Source organism: Artemia sp. Qi Xiang Cuo, chromosome 8, assembly GCF_049724085.1.
Source record: "Artemia sp. Qi Xiang Cuo chromosome 8, ASM4972408v1, whole genome shotgun sequence".
NCBI lineage: Eukaryota > Metazoa > Arthropoda > Branchiopoda > Anostraca > Artemiidae > Artemia > Artemia sp. Qi Xiang Cuo.
This window is the reverse complement of record NC_142801.1, coordinates 44,485,035-44,508,571: the sequence shown is the minus strand read 5'-3', so window position 1 is coordinate 44,508,571 and position 23,537 is coordinate 44,485,035. Positions and strand designations below refer to the sequence as shown.

General features: G+C 36.0%; 1 protein-coding gene across 2 annotated transcripts in view; it reads right to left on the bottom strand.

Moving 5' to 3' along the window:
• Positions 1–1,774: 1,774 nt before the first annotated feature.
• The window catches only part of LOC148949450 (small ribosomal subunit protein mS39), a 64,998-nt gene continuing 43,235 nt past the window's right edge, over positions 1,775–23,537 (bottom strand). For both annotated transcript variants that reach the window (XM_089092982.1, XM_089092981.1), the window contains exons 11-13: positions 20,603–20,865; positions 16,068–16,257; positions 1,775–2,019 (exon numbers count right to left, since the gene is read on the bottom strand). In XM_089092982.1, coding sequence (XP_088949108.1) covers positions 1,879–2,019; positions 16,068–16,257; positions 20,603–20,865 — 594 coding nt within the window. In that variant the 3' untranslated portion in view covers positions 1,775–1,878. The remainder of the gene's footprint in view (positions 2,020–16,067; positions 16,258–20,602; positions 20,866–23,537) is intronic.

Below are 23,537 nucleotides of genomic sequence, written 5' to 3'. Positions count from 1 at the left end.
TTTTAACTTTCATAACTTTATTAAATAAAAAATTGTTAAGATTTCAATGAATAAATATGATTATATAAGTATTAAACTGACAATGCACATTCATAGGTATTTTTTCAGTAAAGAACATATTATGTTCTGGCCTTGAGAAGGCATAGGGGTTAAGAGCCCTAATTATGTTAATTTCTGCTCGTTTTGAGTTTAACTCAGTTGTTTACTGTAATTTCTGCTCCTTTTTGGGTTTCATTTATTTATTGATGCTGATTTGTGGTAGTTTTACGCTCGGTAGATTATTTGATTCTATTTTTACTCATTTCTGATTTAATAGAGTTCTTTATTTTTCCTTGAAAAGTTTTTTAATTAGTTTCTGTTCATTTTTTATTGACATAGTCTTTTTCAGGGAAAAGAACTGGAAAGTTGATTGCCCCCCAATTGCTTTTGACTCTCAAAAAGGGCACTAGAAATTTTAATTTCCAATCAAATTAGCTCCTTTAAATTACCAATAATACTATTAGTTATGATAGAGCAGCGCTGCCTATGATATTGCTTATATGCCCTTTCGATACAGGCATGCATATAGTTATTTCATCCATATAGGACTGAACCTTATTATCTCCTAAACTGATAAAGCTAAATGGTTGTTTTTTGTTGTTGTTTTTTTCTTTCATCTTTTGGTTATGTGATTTAATTTATTAATTGGGCTACTGTGCACGGGTCACTTGGTCTTCTAGTAGTTTATTTCATTATTCTAGTATGTCTTCTACTATGTTTTCTAGTATGGTCTTCGAGTAAATCTTTGAGTATGTTTACTTCATTACTTTAATAAATTGTTGAAAATAAAGGCATCAATTAAAAATAAAAAAGGCATGGCAGCAGTGATGTCTTTTTCGCCAGCCCTAGCGACTAAGAGTCCTTGATTGTAGAGTGGTGATTAGGGTTCCAATCGACAAATTACATTTTCAACTACCCATTTTCTATAAACCAAGAAACGTAAAACTAAAATTGTCAAAGAACACCCCGTTTTTTTTTAGGTCACATTAAAAAAATTTTGAAGAATAGGAAAGATCAGTCTGTGTATTAAGATTAGAATATTGTAAGACACGGTAATGACAGCGACGCAGTCCGGCTCTGGAACAAGGGCGCCTTGAAAGGCTGAGGAAGAATTGATGAATATTTTCAAGATTAATTGTCCAAGGTACTCGTTTGAATGACCGTATATCAAACAATAAGCTATACAAAATGTGATTTAAACCCACAGTTAAGATGGTAGGTTGCGTTGTACGGATTTAGGATGAAAGACTACCAAAGATGGTGCTTTTTGGTTATCCACCAGGGCCCAAACGAAAAGCAGGTCGTCCCTGACTGGGGTGGGAAGAAGTCTTAAGAAATACTTGCAATAAAATTGAACTTCACAGTAAACAGTGAAGCTTTGAATGAACTGGGACAGAGAAGGACCGCAAGCACCTGTGTTAGCCTCAGTAAGCTTGGTCCTGCAATGAGTTGCTAGAAGTAGTAGTAGTAGCGGTAGTAGTAGAGTGACAACACCAAAAAAACTCAAATAAAGTCCCGGAAACGCTTGAGACAAAGACAACAGCACTTTAAGGCTCAATCGCAATGGTTAAGAACTAATGGGTTGGTTGGACCTTCTTTAAAGAGTTCTTTTAATGGGCAGTCTTCGATATGACAATAAATTCGACCACTTTTCTTAAGCATTTACTATGTTCAGCGATAACCTCAGATAGATTCAACAAGTGAAACCTTCAAAACTAGATATTTCTTAATCGTAAATCAACATTATCAAAAAAAGAAAAGAGAAACGCTCACCTTTTTCAAAATAAGGTTTTGCCTACATTATACAAGAAAAGAATTTGACTAACAAAAATATAATTGTTATTCACTAAAAAGATCTTTGCCAGTAATAGTATTCAATTTATTTCTTTGTGCCTCATCCATAGGGATGTTCTTTGCAACAAAAGTTGCCAACTCTTCAGCTTCTTCATAGCCAATTTGCGTTACGTAGTTAATTGTGGCCTAAAAACAGAAAGATTTGAGACAAAAATTTATTTAAATATTTTCGTGTTTGGGCCATAGTAATGCATATTCTCAGGAGAATGCCATAAATGAGGCCCCGAAAAAGATCACTGTTAACACCTATCAAAAATCCAATTGATAAATCGAATGTGCAATTAACTTTTTACGATATTGTGACGCTTAACATTAGTTGGCCAACGTGCCGAAAACAATACATTGAATGCATTAGAATCCATTTCTAAAAGCATAATATTTTCAATGGCTTGTTGGCTCAGTCGAGTAACGTGTCGTTCTTTTACCATAGGAAATCATTGGTCTCACGTTCGATTCCCACATCATCAAACACAAATTCCATAAAATCAACGGGAAGTTGCTTAGAAGCTAAAAAAACATTTCGTTGGGAAAAAAACATATCATCATCTATAACTAAAGTTAAAAATAACGACATCTATGCCTTTGGTTATGTAGTCGGCAGCATTGAGGGAATCACCGTTAAACCTTCTTCATGGTCTTAAACCACTAAGGAAGAATAGAGTAGCGCTCTCTTCATCTAATGAAAGCACAGGGTCATTGCATTATAATAATGATACCTGCCCAGTTGTAGTCATAATCAATAATCAAAAGTCAATAATCAATAATCGGTTCGATACCATTAGAGTACAAAAAAAAAAGATGTAATTCAATTATTTATTATAATCCATAACAAAACTTCGTTTATAAGACATGATGTCACTTCAAATTGACTTCTAAACATTGGCTTGAGATAACGGGAGGCCCGCTCTGACTAATGGCATTCTTTCAGAAAAATTCCTTATCGGAGAACTCGAGATAAGGATGCCCGCTTGAAACGATTTCCTATGGCTGCGCTTAAAGTAATAGCATTTCTATCGCTGAGAAAATAGTGTTTCATTAAGAGAGAGGATAAGAGGGATTGGTAACTCCGATATGGACCCGCTTGTATTCTATAGGTTTTTGTGGGAGTACTGTGCGCTTCTTCTGCATACAAGGATATAGGGGGTAGTGTACGCTTGTAATGATAAGGTAAAGACCCGCTTAGAGTAATGACATATGGGCACTGTTAAAGTAATTTTCTTTAGGCCCCGTTAAAGTAATGGCATATGGGCACCGTTAAAGGCCCCGTTATAGTAATTTCCTACAAGCCCCGTTAAAGTAATGTTCTGTGAGCCCCGCGGAGGAGCGCGTGAGGAGCGTTGGGGTAGGACACGCACACGACTGTTGGGGTACGGCACCCGCAGGAATGTTGGGGTAGGGCCACCGCAGGAATGTTGGGGTAGGACCCCCGCAGGAATGTTGGGGTAGGGCACTGGCAGGAATGTTGGGGTGGGGCACCCGCACGAATGTTTGGGTAGGGCACCCGCAGGGATTTTAGTGTAGGGCACCCGCAGGAATGTTGGGGTTTTGCACCCGCAGGAATGTTGGGGTTGGGCACTTGCAGGAATGTTGGGATAGGGCACCCACAGGAATGTTGGGGTAGGGCATCCGCAGGAGTAATTGATTCCATACTACTTTCACCTTCATACTCTTAGGCATAGTTGTAATTTTAGTCACAGTAGCATAATTAGTATTAGTAGAACTAGTAGTAGTATTAATAGTAATAGCACTAGTGCTGGTAGCAGCACTAGTATAAACATATTGCCTTTTAGTCAGTTGAAAATGCCTCTCATCAAGTTCCGGAAGTTTCAACTTAATGCAATTAGCCGTTGCTATGAAATTATCGATATAGGCTTTTGATAACCTGTATATTCATATACTTCCTGAAATTTTCATCTTAATGCTCTTAGCCTTACAAGTGGTTGCATGGGCGCCAATATGGGAGGGCAGAGGGGGTCTCCAGCCCCTCTCCCCCCTCCCTCCCTGGCTGAATGATACGGCCTTATATTTTTATTTTGAGATTTCTATTATACAGCATTGGAAGTGCCGATTAGACCAGGTAAGCCCCCTCTAAAAGTCAGCTTATGAACGCCCATGCGTAGTTGCAATAGAAGTAGTAGTAGTAGTTGTAGTAGTAGTTAAAGTAGTAGTACCAGTAAATGTAACAGTGATTTTGCCTTTTGTTCAATTGATCTCCCCTTAAAGTATTATCTGAAAGTCCCAACTTAATACCCAAATTCCATTCTTGAGACACGCTCTTTGACAATCTGCATGCACATGGGGTCTTTTGATTTAGTTCAAATTTCCCCTCAATATTCTCTCAAATCTTCACCTTCATGCACCTAGCCTTAATAGTCATAGTATCATAACAGTAATGGTGGTAGTAAGAGAAGTAGCAGCAGTAGTAGTGAAATATTAACAGTAGTAGAAGTAGTAGTAGTAGCAGTAGTAGCAACAGTATTAATAACAGTAGTGGCATATAAATGTTGCCTTTTGGTCAGTTTAACACCCCCCCCCCCCCTCATGATACACCGGAAGTTTTATCTTGATGAGTTAAGTCGTTCTAAAAATATTGCTGATATGCTCTTTTGAGCCCCTTTTGACGACCTTTTCATTTTAGTATTTTTAGCCTTACAAGTAGTTTCAATTTAAGCAATAGTTGGAGTAGTTTAGTTACCTGACAAGCATTCCCCTTTAAGCATTCTCTGGAAGTTCCAACTTAACGCCCAAATTGAGTCTTGAGATACGCCCTTTTGGCAATCTGCATGCACATTGTTTTTTGATTTAGTTTGAATTCCCCCTCAATATTCTATTGAAATTACACCTTCATACCCGTAGCCTTAGTAGAACTAGTATCATAGCAGTAGTGGTGGTAGTAGGAGCAGTAGCAGTAGCAATAGCATTGTATTAATAGTAGTAGTAACAGTGGAGGCAGAAGTATTAATAGCGGTAGTTGCAGGTACATGTTGTCTTTCGTTCAGTTGAACATCCTCCTTATGATGCTTCAGAAGTATCATCTTGATACGCTAAGCCATCCCAAAAATATTGCTGATATGCCTGTATCGGCAATCTATATGCACATAGTATATTTTGGTTTATTTCAACTTTCCCCTCAACGTTTCCTCAAATGTTCACGTTTTGATTTAGTCCAATACTCCCCTCGAAAATCTCTGAAAAGTTCACCTGAATACCTTTTGTCTTTTTTGAAAGTAAACGTCAAACATCCTCGAATTTCTCAATAACATATACTATAATTATGTAAACAATGGACGAATTGCCTAACTTACAGTCCTTGCCCTGAGGGTTGTGGGGGGAGGGGGTGTTGTGAATTCCCCAAAGACATAATTACTTGACCATTCAACAATCCTGAAAAAAAACAGCTGCCTCAAAATTTGGTTGGATGTGTTTTGCGAATTGATGGGCGTGGGGGCCAGTTGCCCTCCAATCACTTTTGACTCTTACAAAAGGCACTATAACTTCCTATTTCCAATCGAACGAGTCCCATCCGAGGTTTATAAGACCATCTCTATCTATAAAAACCTTATATGTCCCCAAGGTATAACTTAAAACCCTTGCCCCTGGGCTCTGGGGAGTTATGTCAACCCTGAGGACTTAGTTATATGTTCTTTGGACTATTTTGAACAAAATGGCAATCTCAAAATTTTGATAAGATTGTTTTGGGGAAAATAGGGCATCAAGGGGGGTCAAAAACCCATAAAATCAGTTTTGACTCTTAAGAAGGAACTAGAACTTTCTATTTCCAATCGAATGAGCCTCCTCTAAAGTATATACGACCACCCCTTCTATAAAACCCCTATATGCCCCCAGGGCATAACTTACAATCCTTTTCCCCAGGCTCTGGGGGGTTGTTTCAATAACGAAAGCCTTGTTATATGTTCTGTCGAATATTTTGAACAAAATCGCTATCTTAAAATTTCTATCAGACAAATTTGGAGAAAAGAGGACGTGGATGGGGCTAGCTGCGCTCTGATCACTTTTGACTCTTAAAAAGGGCTCTAGAATTTCTGATTTCCAATCGAATAAACCCTCTCCAAAATTTTTATGACAAACCCTTCCATAAAACAATTATATGTTAATAATGGTTAACTAGTAAAACTCATAGTCCTTGCCCTGAGGGCTGTGGGGGTTGCTTTCCGCAAACACATAATTACTGGACTTTGAACTATGCTAAAGAAAATGGCTATCACAAAATTTTCATTGGATGCGTTTGGAGAAATTATAGGGGGGGGGGGGCTGGTTGGCCTCCAATCAGTTTTGACTCTTGAAAAGTGCACTAGAGATTTCAATTTCCAATCGAAGAGTCCCTTTCGAAGTTTCTACGGCAACTCCTTCTATAAGGTGCCTTGGTCAGAAAAAAAAACACAAAAAATAAATACATAATACATTGTGCCCACGTCGCTCTTTATTTAGGCAGCGCTATTCCGCTGCCTATGTTGTGCTTTTGAGTAATCCTTGGAGCTTCAGCCATTATGTTGATCTAGTCTGCAAGCTTTTTCACTTTTTCCAGAATCACACTAAAGTCCATGTCGCACTTTTCACATTACTTCTCTAGAATATCGAGAAGATCAACAACATAGGCATCTGCTGCATCAAGGTCCAGCAGTCTACTGAGGCCCAGTGTAATATGAAAAATTCGCAGGAGACATCGCAGCAACACCACAAACTCTGTATTTTGTATTTGGCAGTATGTAGAGTCTTTGCATTTGACGCGGTAACGTATTAATTCCACTCACTGACGAATTCAAGAGACACAATGATTTTAGGAAACCCGGAAACAAACTGCATCAAAGACTCATACCGCTCAATCTACTTGATCTTGCATATTCCCAAACTAAGCCTTCAAAGCTTTAGTTAGGACGTTAATTTATTTTAACCAAAGCATTGAAGAGCGCAACGATTTCTTTTATGAATCCTACTGCGTTTCTGATACAAGGAACAATTGAAATTTTTGAGAGAGGGAGATTCAGAGCATTGATATAGCAGGGGCACCCTGAAGCATTCGTTACTTCTTTTTAAGTGTCGGCTACTGTTCCACAGTTAGTCAGTGCCATCGCTGCCCAACTGTCAGTACCGATTCCTAAAAAGTCGAGTACACTCAGACCCACTTCCTTTAACAGACACATAACTAACTGACCAATCACTTTCCCATTAACAGCTAATTTTGGTCTAGGGTAGAATTTTCGAATATACCATCATGAACGTCTACAAATCCAATAGAATATTCTCGTCTTTGGTTCTCATAGATATCACAAAGAGATAAGCTATGCTGTAACTTATGAGACTTATCTTCACTTGCTTAAAAATTACTGCAAGAATCAATCGTTTGACAGGGGAGTGACGTCAGTGCAAACATCGGTATCATCCCTGTAACCTCTGATTAGAATATGCTATCGTCCGAGAAATCAGAGTAGACTCTACTTTAGACTTCAGCCGAACTCCTTTTTCATTCACTTATTTCAAACTCTGTTCATTTACTCGCTTATGCATAGATTCACAGGGTATGTTATACACCTTAATAAAGGACTTCCCGGCTTCAACAATATTGTCATGGAATGTGGAAGCATCATACACTGGAAGGTCACTGTCTTTCCTCATTAACTTCGCAAACTTGGTTTAAGACTGAGTTCCCCATTTTTGAAGAGCATCATATCTATTTGAAACCGCAACAGCTCAAGTAACAAACAGAACACAAAATGTAAAAAAAAAGTCCTTTTTTGACGTCAACACGCCAGTAGAAAGTTTACATGAGATAAAAAAATAGCCATTTATTGGTTTCTGAGATTTTTCCAACAATTGTATGGATTACACGAATATATGTTATAATGTCATTTTCAGGAAAAGATTCTTGGGGCGGGAGTACAATGACGGAATAATCTCAACAGTTTTCACTGGTCTCGAGGGAATATCTTGGAAGGTTAAACTGCTTGAAGACAAACTAACCATCTCGAGATTCTCCAATTCTCCTTTGGAGGATTTCCAAATCCCAAAACTGTCTGGTGTTTTTGGCTACACTTTGACATTCTAAAAAGTTCGAAAACAATTTCAAACAATCAGCGCAGTTAAATCTACTCAAACACGCATATTTAAAAATCAAGAGTAACGTCCTTTATTTCTGATTGCAAAGGAAAAGCAGCCATAGGTGTCGTGGTGGCCCCTTAAGAGTTTCAGCGAGGGTGAATAAGATAATAAAAAGGCTTCACTTACATGGGATATTTGTTATGTGAAGGATTTCACAGCAATATACAGTGACACAATATTTAACTAGAAAAAGATTTTTTTAATATTGAGTGATTAAACGAATATAATACAAGAACTCGGCGAGTGTGCACATGGGACAACAATTCTATCTCAGGTATAAGCAAATTAAATCAGGATGTGTAGGAGAACAGCCGTCCCCTCTGCCCCCTGGATTCATCACTTTTGATTGAAAATCAACATTGCCCTGTAATTTATCAAGAGCTTGGTATAAGTTCATTTTCATGTTTGTTAAGAATGAGAGATCAATATTAGGTATAGGATCAACTTCCTCTCATTAAAAATAAATACAACTTGCCTGATTTACTAAGTAAATCACCATCGCTTCTTATATTTAAAAAAAATAAAAAAGATGGTTCTTTCAGCTTACAGTAGCAGGCTATTCTTAGAGGCGCAGATGCAAAAAAATGTAGGGGATAAGGAGATGAATTTTCCATTTTTTATGGGGATACAAAAAAAGAACAGTAATGAGCAAATATAACTAAAACAAGGGATAGTGACGACTTCACTGCTTGGAGAAATCGTTGACTCGTCCATCCAATTCCAGTTTGTCTACCTTTACCAGTTTCCAATCATAACATCACTGAGTCTCTCATTTCCTATCATCGAACGCACATAACCCTTTATACGCCCTAACGCTCAGAAGAATTGTTAATTGCTGTCAGTCGTTACAGGCAAAGTAATAGCTAGCTTCACCAGTTTTAGTAAAGTGTAACAGGCAATTACACTTTACTTTACACTTTACACTTTACAATTACACTTTACACTTTACTTCATTTAGCCTTGAATGTGATAACACCTTTTTTGGATTTTATCAACTTGAAACTCGGTAGGATCCTAAATTAATTCAGTGACCGGAGTAATTGTGCAACCATTCTGTCATAACATTTCATACGGATTAAAAATGTTGTAATCTACTGACCTAGTTTCTGGACATTTATTTACACTTTACAAAAATAGATTTGTGCTGATTTCAATTTTGTGTAACCATAATTGACAAGCAGAAGAGGGGCAGTAAACCCGTGGCAAGTGCCGTTGTACCTGCCGGGAGAGTCTCCCTTAAATTGTGGGGATAAGGTAACGGGGGCTGACGCTTCCCTTGTCTTTTGGGGTGATATTTTTTTTGTTCAAGCCAATTATGTCTCCAAAAGTGTGCCCTAACTGTGAACGTTCTTTGGGGAAAGGCACGCTGTTGCAATGCACTAAGTGTTCCAATTTGTTTCATCCCTCTTGTTCAGGGATCACCGTTTCCGATAGAAAGAATACTCCTAACTGGACCTGTTCTATTTGCAAAGCCGCTACCGAATTTTCTAGTGACCCAATAGAGAGTGAGCACCCAAATTCTTCAATAAATATGCTGACGCCACTGAATGCCGTAACCCCTGCGTCTCAAGACCCTCTCTTGGCTGTTAGCCAGGAAGCACCTGTGATTAACAATTCGACTGATAATCATTGCCCAAATGAACAGGTAAAGCGGAATAATTTTGCCTGCGATGATTCTTCTGATTCATTCTGTGATTTTTCAAAAACCTTCGTAATTGCAGATGGGATTTCTCATGTAATTGTGAACTCTGCCCTGTTTTTTATTTGCGATGCATTTGCGAATGGTATTCCAGAAACGGAGCTTATTGAAACTGTGGCGAACTTTTACAGCCTTGAGGCTTTGGTGAATGCGAAAAATCTGCTTTGGAAATTTTCTGGAATTCCTATAAAGAGAGTAATGAGACGTGGCAACGCTGCGGAACTTGCTACAGCAAAAGATATTATGAAGATGGTCACGGATCTTGACCAGAAAGGTTTCAAATGGCCTGTATTAGTGCCTCGCTCATTCAGAGACTGCCCTTTATTAAAATCTGATTCCAATGTACGTTTGGATCGACTTGTTAGTGATTATGGCAGAAAGCTGGAGAAATCCATTACTTCTCTTGAAAGAATTGAACAAGACTTACAGTCCTCGCTGTCGAAGTGTTCAGCCAACTTGGGCTCCCCCTCCCCCTCCCCATTAAATTCAACTGATTGGCCTCCTCTCCCCATCAGCGCTGATTCAGTAGAGACTATTACTATCGCTAATCCGCCCGCCTCGTTACGTGACCCTGTTTCCAGGAAAAATGAATTGGACAAATTCGGCTCGGGCTGTATCAAGCAAATAAAAAAGACCAATGATTTGATTTTTATCACTGTGGCGGCTGAATCTGGGAAAAAGTTTTCTTGTGATCTAAAGGATTCCTTCCCTGATTGTCTTATCAATACTAGAAAGCCTAAGTTTTTCGGAATAATCCGTGGTGTGGATATCGAGTTCGACATTGAAGCTCTAGCAGCCACTTTGCCTGGGATTCTGGAGTTCAGGCGCCTTGGAATGTCGAGAACAATAAAGGTGTCGTTTGAGTCCGAAGCATTTTTAAAATATTATATCGTCCATGGGATTAAGTTCGGTTACGAGCTCTACAGAGTTGAGAAAGACAAGGTGCTTCCAAAACGATGTTTCGCATGTCAAAGTCCCTCTCACACCGAAAAAAACTGTGATTCTTCTACTCTGAAGTGTGCTCGTTGCAGTGGAAATCATAGATCAACGAAGAATACTCCATGTACTAACCCCATTTGTTGTGCAAATTGCAACTCAACTAACCACCCGTCTTACAGTTTCAGTTGCCCTGCTATGAAAAAGCTTTTTAAATGAATATTGGTTCTACGATTACGTCCTTTAATTCGAATGGAGTCATTGGCAAATTTGTAGTGCTGAATGAATTTGTTTCTGAAAATAGTTCAATACTATGTTTGCAAGAGCATCATTTGTTGGACCATTCTTTGAATATGTTAAGGTCCCTTTCAAGTCTACATGATATATTTACCGTTCCTGCGAGGCCTACCGGAGGCCGCCCTGCGGGTGGCATTGCTACATTTGTTCCTAAAGAATTTAGTGCTATTTTATCTTGTGCTGATGAGTCTTTTCTTGCCTGCAAACTTTTTGATTGTGTTTTGGTCAATTGCTATTTGCCTACTGACTATCATGTTGATTCGTCTTTTGAAGCCTTTACGTCAGCTTGCCATAGACTTAGTAGCTTTATTGCCCTATTAGATTCGAGTTTACGTATTTTTATTTTTGGTGATTTTAACTGTGATCTTGAGAGTGTAAATGAACGTAGCACAATTTTATTTTCATCTTTACCAAATTTTAATATCTGCCGTAAGACACTTGATTTTACTTATTCTCATTGGAGTGGGAGTACGAGTAATATTGACCATGTACTTTTTAATTTTTCCCCATCTATTATAGTAAAAGTTATCCCGGATTTCCCGATAAGTGATCATTTTCCTATTCAGTTTTTGACATCGTTTTCTGTAATTCATGATTCTGTTTCTGCTTCTAATTTTATTCCAATTCGCCCTAAATATTTTGAGAGAATTATCTGGGATGAAAAACTGATTCCGGCTTACCAAGATAAAGTTGATTCTTTAGCTCGAAAAGTAGTTGTACCTGATATTCTGAAGTGTCATAAAGATAACATAGAGCTTGAGCTTAACTGCATATATCTTCAGTTATTACATTGCTTAAAATATGGTTCTAAAGAAACTTTTGGAGTTAAAAAGTGTAAACACAATGTTGAAAAACCTTTTTGGTCGTCAAATCCGTTTCTTGTACATGCTAATCATGAATCTAAATTAGCTTTTAGACATTGGAAAAATAGTGGAAAACCGCGTGATCTTCATCCGGCTTTTCTATGCATGAAAAAAAAGAAGGCAATTTTCCAGTCGGAGCTTCGTCGTCATAATAATATTTTGCTTATGGATGCTTCGTCTGAAGTTGATATGAATAAAAAGAAAATTTGGAAAGCTCTAAGTTCAACAAATAGAGTTAATGAACCTTCTAAAAAGAATGGCACTTCTCTTGTTGAGTGGGAAACTCATTTTGTAAACCTTTCGAAATCTTGTGATGATCCTGAACAACTTTCGCATGTTGATATAATTTTAAACAGTTCTTTTAATTCGCATGATTTTTCTATTTCGTTTGATTCTTTGTTGGGTGCATGCCGTAATTTAAAGCCACAATCCTTTAAAGACCATGATGGGATTTTTTCAAATCATGTGAAATTTGCTCCAACTTCTTTTCTTCTTCTTCTTTTGACTTTTTTTAATCTTATTCTCAAGTTTGGTAATGTTCCCCCGTCTTTTAGGATTGGGGTGGTAACTCCTATTCTAAAATCTGGTAAAAGAGATCTCCGTTCTTGTGATTCGTATAGTAAACAAAAAATCGCGAAGAAAGGAAACGAGGACAATTAACAGCCAGTGAAAATGGCTGTGGTGAAAATTTTGTTTATCATGATTAGCCAGTGTGGTCTCAGAAATTATTTACGATTCGTATAGGCCGATAACGAAGGGTTCTATGATTGGTAAACTTTTTGAATTATGTATAAAGGATCTTTTTGATTATTTGGATGTTGGTCTTAATCAAGTAGGGTTCAAAAAAGGAATGGGTTGCGACCATGCGCATGCAACGTTTGATACTATAATTAAGGAGTCAAGATCTACTGGCTCCCCACTTTATACACTATTAATTGATATAAAAGGAGCTTTTGACAATATTTCGCATGCTTCCGCTCTTTCAGCTCTTATTTCTGGTGGGATTCCCCTTTCTGTGGTTAGAGTTCTTAGATCTTGGTATTCGGGGCTTAGGATAAAAATTTTTGCACATACTTCTGATTCTCTTTCTAATCCAATTTCCGTGGGTCGGGGCGTGAGACAGGGTGGGGTTTTATCTCCTTATATTTTTAACTCATGTCTGGCGGAGTGTGTTCGTTCTTTATCTACAACCCTTATTTCTTGGGGACGGGATGTGTCTTTTCTTGCATATGCTGATGATATTATCCTATTGAGCCGTTCTAAAGCTAGTCTAATTAAGAATTTTAATTCCCTTTCTAGTCTGCTTAATGTTCGTGGCCTTTCTATTAGTATTAAAAAATGTCAATATTTTCCCGTTAATGTTAATGACCGAGCTGAATTAATTTGCGATAGAAATATATCATTTCCGGTTTCTGATGCTGTTGTTTATCTTGGGTTACCTTATTCTGCTTCAGCTCGTGAATCTAAGTCGATGCTAATTTTACATATTCAAGAAAAAATTAGAAAGGCGTTTGGTTCCATAATACGGCTACGTGGTGTTTATCGTCGTGAAATTCTAGGTTCTCTTTTTAATGCAGTAGCCCTCCCGCATGTTCTTTATCCTTCCCTTCTTCTTCGAGATTTTAAAATTTGTGATTTTTCAGCAATTCGCGTTTGTTATTTTAAATATTGTAAGTTTTTACTTGGTTTTCCAATTTCCTTTAGTAATACTGAATTAGTTTCAAAATTTAAAATTAAAGAGCCGTTGGAAATAGCTAAGGTAAAAATAAATAATTTTTACCGTAAATCTGAAAATATACTTTATGTTCATAATCTTTTTCCTTTTTTTTCTATAGTTTAAAAAGTGCATGATTTCATTATTACTATTTGTTGCATTTGATTAAGTTTTCTTTTGGGCAACTTGTAAATTGTTGCTATGTTTGATGGTGTGTTATTTGGATTTTTGAAGATTTATTTAATTATCTTTTATACTCCTCGTTTTTGAGGGAAATAAATAAATAAATAAATTAAGAGGTCAAATAAAATTTTGATAGCTCGGAGAAGATCCATTTTTGAAAAATCACTCTTTGAAAGGTGCAACTTTGCAAGAGAAAGCTGGGATTCTGTGGCACAGTTATTGACACCAAGAATCCATTGATAATGAGGCGCAACTTTTTACACTTTCGAAGACTTGAAAAAATCCGAGCTAGAAGGGTCTAATGTGGATAAAGCGTTGATTAGTGGCTTATTTTACAGGAAACATTGGTATATCTCGCTTGTGAAACAGTCTGTTACCTCGAAGTACAGAACTTTACCAGAGCTTGATTAAACTGGCTTACTGATATTACGTTTACCGATTATTGAGTTTGAAAGAAAGTCCTTGAGACAATTGGAAATGGCTTGACTTCTCTTACTACGAGCACTAGTTTTAGATTGTTTTCTCATACAGTCTCCATACAATCACCGTGGTTTAGCACTGGCTAAACAGCTCAATTACTGAACAGTATCAAAATACCATCAATACTACTCAAAACAACTCACTACAGCACCGAACACCCTGACAGCAAAACAGTTTCAAACGCTCATTCTCCACCCTGTATCAAAGCTTCACCCTGTACCTCCTCCCATAAGGTTCCAATTTCCTTTAAATCCTTTCTTATTACCTCTGCCCATTCCATTCGGGGATTACCTGCTTTTCACTTGATCCCAGATAGATGGCCAAAAACTGCAATATTTGGCAATGTGTCATCCATCCTCTGCGCAACCTAGCCGAGCTATCTTAAACTTTCATTCACTATAGCCCTGGAAAGTAGGATTGTGACTTATTTTTATTCATACCTGGTATATCTACGAATGATATATTTCGGTTATAAATTAATAGTTATTTTGAAGATATGTACCTACAACCTGGCCCAGTGACATGACTTAATGAATCCATGTTATATAAAAGGTGACGCGCCTCTTAAGGAAAAAAAACAGAATAGCTAGCCATTTGTCCAGATAACGACACAAACCCACAAGATCAGTAGCAAAAAATGAAAAGACAAGAAGAAGACTCCCCCCCCCCACAAAAAAAAAAAAAAACGTTGAGAAGGGTATCTATGGAGGTACAACATTTGGAGAGGCACAATTTTACTTCAAATTAAGTGATGGATAATGACTATTGAAATATTTGACTATTTCTCAAAATAAATGTTTTAAGAAGAAAAACAGCTTTAGTGACAAAATTTGATGTCAAAAAATGAAGACTAAGACAATAAAAATGAAAAAAACTAAATTCGGAAATGAACTGTCCAGAAGAAAAATTGACAAAATCCATAAAAATAACAAAGGAGATAATTATTAAGGAAGATAGTATGTTAGTTTTGGAACATATTGTACCATTTGTTTGAAAAGGGTAATCATGCTTTTTGTTATGTTTTCTTGTACGTCTCAAGTTGAATAACCATTTAAACATATTTTAGTATGGGATTCACCAACTAAGAATCAGACAAAAGCTGGTACATTCAATAAAAAACACTTTATTCAGCATTCAAAATGCATGTTTTGCGTTTTACTTTTTATGTATTTGTCTTTAATTTTCTTTTATTTATCCTTATTTTAAGCAGCTTCATTGCGCATTTACAGTCCTAAGACTCAATGAAGAGCTTCGTTGCCAAAATATATAATCAATTTGGCTTCTGAATTGGTCACTTGTCTGTTATATATCGAATGGTTGTCTTTAGGAATAAATAATTTTAAATGTCCCCAGTCGAGGACACTTAGTACAGAACGATATGAACTCTTTATATTTTCTTTTTTTCATAATAAAAATAGTGATCGCAAAACTGCACCCGTGGATGCTAAGGATGTACCCAAACATATAACTTGGGATTTTGGCAATTTAACACAGGAAAAAAAGGACTAAAAGTACTAGTACAACTGACAACTTAGCACCTGGCAACTTCTATAAACAAGTAAGAAAATTTCAAAGAAAATTAGATTTTTAATATGATTTATCTGCAATGTTATAGGACAAAAACTGAGATTTATCCGTAGGTAATAATTAATCAGCATTTTTTGTTTTCAAAAATAATTAAAAGTCAAAATCCAGTCTGCTCATAGCAAGCAAACTGGAAACAAATTTCTAGATGGCGTTTAAAAAGTTCAATGCATCACGCCATCGTTATCTCGCCAACGCCATCAAACGCTAGATGGCGTTGGTGATTTTGTTTTACACCAGCACAAGTTTCCATTGCAATAAGTTTCATATTCTCTTTGATTATAGCGTTTTAGGAACTTACCAATGCATGAGGAGCATGGGCGTTATCTTTACATGCTCCAAGGAATGCTCGTAAAGCTTCTCCTTTCGGAAAGCCAGATACTTTAGTAGCACCATCTCTATCCAATTTTTCTATGATTTTGCATGCTCTTTGAAATCCATCCAGCCTCAAGAAAATCATCAAAAGGTTGCCTAGCGGCTCTCCACTCCAACTGATTATAAAATAAATAATTAGAACTCACTTTGGGACTGGTGCAAAGGTTGTGGGCGTCAAAGTGTATATGCTAGCAGTAAAAGAAATGAAACGTTTGACACGAGATGCTAAGCGAAAAAACAAACTGATGTGCAGTAATTAGTTTCTATTCTAGGCAGAACTTGACCAGCTCTATGAGATTTCCTACTACATATAATGCTCCTTAAATGTTAAAGAAAATATAGATGGGTGGGTATTTTATTAATCTGTTATAGATATTCTAAACAGGCTGCATATTACGCCTATCCAAGAGATCACCATTGTCAAGTGCCCAAATCAAAGGATCTGATTTCTTATTAAAAGAAGAAGCAATAATTATAAGTAATGACATCATTTGTTATAAGAAAAAAGCATAAAAATTAATAATAATTAAAAATAAATCTGTAGTTAACCCAATTTAAAAAAAAAAGGCAGTCTTTACTTTGAGAATATTTTTTGAGGCTATAAATTTTTAAGAATTTATAGATCTAATGAATACCATGCATATAATTTACTTAGAAAAACAAAGTCTTTGTTGCATACAATACATGGAATAAAGGGAATTCGACTAGACAATAAATAAAAAAAAAAAAAAAAAAAAAAACAGAACAAAAAAAACCTTGGATCAAAACAGAGCCAAGAAAAACATTTTTACTATTCTCCTGATTTTCTCAGAAACAGAATAATAATTTTTATTCTTATTCCTGCAATAAGGACAATTAAGGGGAGGTCTCAACCAAAATATTTGAATTGTATTCCCCGTTTTTTCACTATCTCTAACTATCCTAAATTTGTTCTTCGTAACAACTTTTCGTCGCGTACTCTTCGTTGTTAGGAACTCTTCGCATTTGTAGTCGGGAAGAAGATTGTCATTCTTGAAAATTGCAACTATACGCATGCCTATTAAGTGGAAAGTCTAAAACGCAAGTGCAATGTGGCTGTAGACTGGATAACAATAACAATCACTAAAAAACAGCGAAGAATTTTACAGCTCTGAGCTAAGGAACGAAGGATCGAGATTTAGCCGTATAAAAGTGAAAAATATAAAATGGATGTTGCCGTCAAGCCTGAACCTCAGCTCAAGGTTCTACCTTGAAGTCTGTAAAAAAAAACGGACGCAAGTGACAAAATAAGCACACAGTACGACATCGAAAGTTTTTAGACGGAAGAGGTTTGGTTTCTTCGGAAACTAAGTGCAGTATGTTGTAAAGATGTTTTAAACCGGACAATCATTATCCTTTTCCAGTTCATATGGTTATGTTGAGAACAAGGAAGTTTTAAATATATGGATCTTTAAGACTGGACGTAAAATTCTGCATTGAAAAAAAACTACTTTCTTAAATTCGTTGTCTTTTTTCTTGTGACCATTGATAGTGGCGTCAGTAAAGTCAATTCACTAAAATTACAAGAAGGGGAATAAAATGTGTTTTTCCCAGTCTAGAGGGGGAAAACCTTGGGGAGCAATTGCCCTGCCTCCTTCCCTAACCCTACAGCAAAGATAGTGTAGTTGTGTCTTCCACTCCCTCTACTCGGTACTGACAAACCTGAGCAAAATTCCTGAGATTAAGTACAGCATGATGGTGATTTAAAAAAAACTGTAAAATTCTTTCCCTTTAGTGCCAAATGCCATCCTTAGAACTTATACTGCTGTCGATTTTAAAGGCCTGTATGAAACCCGATTAGTCTAAAAAGACGATGCGATTCAAAAGTCGAGGGAATTAGTTGTCCAAATGGCGAAGGCCTTGAAGAAATAGAGACTAGGTGGAGATCCCATGACGTCGTCAAACACCAGAAGCCTGCTAAGCAACAATATTGACCTTGGCGTATGTGGTAACCCTAACCGTGATGGATTTTATTTTTCTTTTGACACACTTTGAATTTGTCATAGCTGCTGCAATCAGGAAACCTATTCTTTGCTCTCTGTATCCAATACGTGACAGATAATATTTCATGACATCAGAAGCAGGGCAAAAGAGAGAAGTTTAACCAGCTGTTCACAGAAGCAGTGACCATTTGCAGAGATCTAGAAATGACGAAAGAGAATTCGCCATTTGATGAAAGAGAATTCCATCCCACGAAAGATAATTCTTTTCAATATCCCACTCCGTATCTCGAGTAAAACGAGCATTGAATTTTATTATCCACTTCTTCTCTTCATCCCATCTGTATATTAACTTGTAATATCATTTGAATCTAGATTCACAAAGCACAAGACTCCTCCAAAAGGTCTCAGCTGGAATTCACCAAATTTTATTGTCAAAGAGGTGAGGATGTAAAATACCTGAATGATTGTTTGCCTCCGATCTAATATGCTCTGGCTTCGCCATAAAGGCTGTACTTGAACAAAAGTAAGCTATGTGGCTGAAAGTAAATCCCAGTCTTTTGTCAAAGACAGCCGTCCAGAGCTTGATTGAGCACGATCGAGGTATGTTTCCCAACCTCCATGCACATTACGCATTTTTCCTGTCACCTCCACTTCCATAGGACTTATAGAGAGGTTGTTTTCTTCGATAAGGAGGCTAAAAATTTATCTACGAGGTCTCGTGGGCATAGACCGGCAAAATGACTTAATGCTTCTCAATGCTCATTGTGGTATAGCTGTGTCAGTGGACATGATTTTATAGAAGTTCACTCTAGGCTCTTCTCGAAGACTGTGGTTTCAGCATAGAGTGATTCCTGATTTTGATTTGATTGTGATTGTTTTGAGGTGTCTGTAAGCCTCCTTTGCCTAAATTTGTAAAATTCCCTTGTATTCCCAATAAAAAATTCCAGTGAACGTTCCTGTCTTTGCGCATTCTATTATCCAGTTAATTACCGCTTATAACAATTAATAATTTCTTTCATCCCTGGCCTGGTTAATCTGCTTCATCAACAGAACCTAATAATCTCATTAGTTATTTGCGAATACATTATTGGATTGGTTTTTCCAATGCAAGTTTTTATCTTTGCATCTCTTATACATTTGTGTGTACGGTTGATTAAAATTTAATATTTAATAAAAAAAAAGATGCTTTGGCAAATAATCATTTTTTTTGCTCCGACCAATTACAACCCCTTGTCAACAGGATACCAAGCCTCGGTTAAGAAACACTAATCAATTTTATTGCTGTTCACTAGTCTTACAAATTTGCCATTTTTCTCACGCCCACGTTTCTTTGTATTCAATTTTTGTTTGCCATTATTCATTCATGTAAACATTATACTAGATTCCTTTACGGTTTATCATTATAATCTATTGCATCTATCGTTTTGATTTCAAATATTCCATTTTAAAGGAGGGAAAGGTATTAAGTATCATTATAAGTATAAATTTAACATTCAAGTAAATACTGCTTTGCTTTATGATTACAGTCTATTCCATGCGTCATTTTTTTTCACGTATTCTGTTTCGAAAGAGGGGAAGGTGATAAGTATCCCCGTCGTTATTGATTAATAAACTTAATTAAACAAAGGGGAAATATTGACTCCAAACAAAGTAGGAAACAGAAAAAAAAGGGAATCTATGGCCCTTCAATGTGGGTACAATAGGAATTTAAAATCACAACGGTAGCTAAGCATTACCTGGCAGAAATAAATTTATAACAAATTCAAATTAAGTTCAATTGTAATTTATTAAAATCTGGATTTTTTTTTTACCAAAAGCTAAGTAAAAGTAAAAACAAAAGTAAAGCAAAGTAAAAGGCAAAAGTAAAACAGAACAACTTTTATTGACTTGTCCTATTCCTTGTTGGCAAAAGCTGTAATGTAAACCAAAAAAATTAGAAAAAAAACAATTAAATATTTGCAATTATTATTTTCATTCAGGTTTTCACATTTAGCTTTAGGATTTTACTGGGTTACTCTAGATGGCTCTAGTTTCTTTTTTCTCTCAGACAAACATGTTTTTTTTTCATTCTAATCAGTTTTCCACATTTTTTATCGGCATATCGATATTAATTTCTTCACAAACATGGGAAACACAGACAAAGAAATGAAAAATCATGATGACCTAAAACCGTCAAAAGTTGCGGAAAAATATGCACCATGCATCCCATCATAATCCAATCTTTAGAACAGTTCTAAGCAAAAATTTGAATTCCCATAATAAGAGCAAATTGTGCATCGAATAATGGCAAATCAAACAAGATTTCTGCGTTGCGCCACACTATCCGACTTGAAAAATCGGCTACGTAAGACCTCTCACCTAGATTTCCCCAAAATTACCACGTTTGAGGACTCTGCACAACGACCAAAATGCACGTAGTCAGAAAATATCTTAAACAAAGGCCAGCAGAAATCCCCTATACTAACAGAAACCATAATCAAATAAGAAACAGACAAATTACTTAGACGGAGATCTTTGGTTTTCAGCGTTAAACATTGATTCCAAATCATTCCAAATATCTGTTGCAGTCTTCAACATTCTTTGACGCATTTCATTGTCAGATTCGGTCACACTTTCCGTTACTGGTTTAACGTTCTTAGCCATTGAGGAGAGGATTTGATATGCCAGTTTTTCTCTTTGCATTTTTTCATATAGCCTTGCATCCGACCAGATTTGAGGAATATGTTCTATAGCTCCATGAATATCTATCGAAGTAATTATGTCCTGAAAAATATTGATAATATGGTCTATGAATTTAAAGTAATCTTGGATTAATTAATCAATTAATCAAATTTAGATTTCCAAATAAATTCATTAATTAATCAATATTAATTATTTCAAATCAAGATTAATCAGTTCATTCATTAACTGAGTAATTTGAATAGATTAATTCAATCATTAATTAGATTAAAAAGTTCTTAGCCTATGAGGAGAGGATCTGATTAGCCTGTTTTTCTCTATACATTTTCTGATCTAACCTTCAATCTGACCAGATTTGAGAAATATTTCTATCGTTCCGTGAATATCTATAAAGGTAATTATATCCTAAAAATATTGACAATAACATTTATCAATTGAAAGTGTTATAAATGATGGACTTTTTAATATCATTTTTCCCAACACAAAAGAGAATATTTTAAAAAGAGCATGTTAGAGGAGGGTAAAAATAAGGTCTTCAAATTTTCACAGAATATATATTTTTATATTCAAATTAGAAAAAAAAGGCTCTGTATAATCCATATCGTTTAGCTAAAAAAAAAATGAAGCTTTGTTTCGAAATATAGGATATAATACTGTTATGAGTACTCTTTGAACTAGCGACCTTGGAATAATGTTTGTCATTGACAGTCTCTCAAAGTTTTAACAAATTATTATTTCTATGGTGATATACTACTAAATAGAGCATGATTAGTACATAATATACTCCTTGTCTTGTCTCATTTTGCTCACTTAGACCTTTGCTCGGACTAGTTTCACTTTTGTATTCCCTTACAAAAATACATAAAAACAGCTGAAATAAAAAAAAAAAGAGCCATTGATGGCACATAGTGTACCGAATCGACATTTCAGGATCTTTTAAATATTGTTACTGATAAAAATAACAAAAAAAATATTAGTTTTTGAGCCAGAGTAATGTCATGTATCCCATTTGTGCAAAGAGAAAGAAAGGTGATCAGAGGATTTTCTTGGAGGTGCAAAACGGACAATCTTCAGGCCAAAATTGTGCCACAGTTTAAGCAGGCCTCCTTGAAGGTCTGGGACTCAAAGTATTCCAAAGAAGTAAAAAAAAGTAAAACGTCTACGTTGTGTTCTACCCGTCTGGACTAGAATACTTTGTTCTACTTCAATCTTGTAAAAAAAAAAATTAAAAATAACCCCAAAAAAACGTACATTCCATGTTGTTGTAAGTTTCTCGTATTGGGTGCAGAAAAAATAAAAAATTTCAGGAAGAATGAGTAGACTCAAAAAACAGCCTCATCCCCAGGACAGACACACCTTTAACTGATAGCTTAAAGTTTTATCAATAAAAGGAGGCGGAGGTAAAAAAAAAATGATAAGCCTATTTTCTGGAATTAGGGGGAATGTGTGAGCATGTACTAAATCATAAAAAAAAACAATAAATAATCAGACACCAAGGTAGTTATTTAGCCGCAATTTTCGTAATTTTCTTAAACTTAAAAAAAGAATGTGAAATTTTACATGCTTCTTAATTTAACTATTACATTTTTTATAGACTTAAAAGTCTAAATAACAAATGAATACTAATAAAATTGACTTGGAATAATCTATATGCACCGTGATAAATACATCTAATGCTAGCTATGTTAATAATCAGGAAATATTTGTTCCTGAATCGGGTAATAGTAACTATTTCCATCACTGAAACTGAAAATTTAACGTTTACAGTTACTCTACATGAAAGGCCTCATAACAGGACCTTAATTATACATTTTATGACAGACTGAGTCACAGTCGCCAATTGTAAAGGTCTAAATGTAAATTGAGAGTCCATGTCCCAAGAATCGTAATCGACTCTGTTTGTTTTGGCCCATTTCCGAAGTTGAATAATTAAAGTGCAAGCAAGTGTGCATTAGTAACAACAAAATATGAAACAGTATATTTCAGAAAAACAGTTACTTTCCATTTTGAGAGAACAGGGCGTCTAAGTCTGTGTGAAATTATTCTGTTTTGGAGAATACTATAAAAACGAAATTACTGTATTTACTGACATCTGGCGTTGTTTCTAACTAATTCACAAATTTTGAAAATTTGATAGTGATGACAAGTGTCAATTCTACAATAAAAATATTTAGACATTTTTTTATGGCTGTTCCATTCCACTGCCTTATGAAAAATAAACCCAATTTCTTTCTTCGTCCGAATATGAACAAAGAGTGTGGTCTTCACAGTTATTTATAGCAGGTGATCCTCTACTTTCTCCACCTCTTTCAAATCATTCGATTTTACCATCCTCCTTCCCACCAGAAAGAGTCCACCCATAGTAGTTTCCAACCAATGTTCCCCTGATATTATTCCAAAAGATTCTTGTCATTCGAAAAATCATGGCCAAAAAACACACTTTTTTGCATTTTCAACCCCTCCCCTAGGAAATTCTCTGCGAGCCACGTCCTAATCCAGCTCTTTTTCGAGTAATTCGAAAAATTATGTCCAAAAAACAAACTTTTTTGCATTTTCAACCCCTCCCCTTGGAAATTCTCTGCGAGCCACCTCCAAATCCAGCTCTTTTTCGAGTCTTGTTACATTAACGAAAATATATTTATAGACTCGAACATCTTTTTCAACCAGGATTTCCATTAGCACTCGTGATCTTCATATACACTAAAGATTGAACATTCAAATAAAACTATAATTTCGAGAAAAATATTTGACAACAG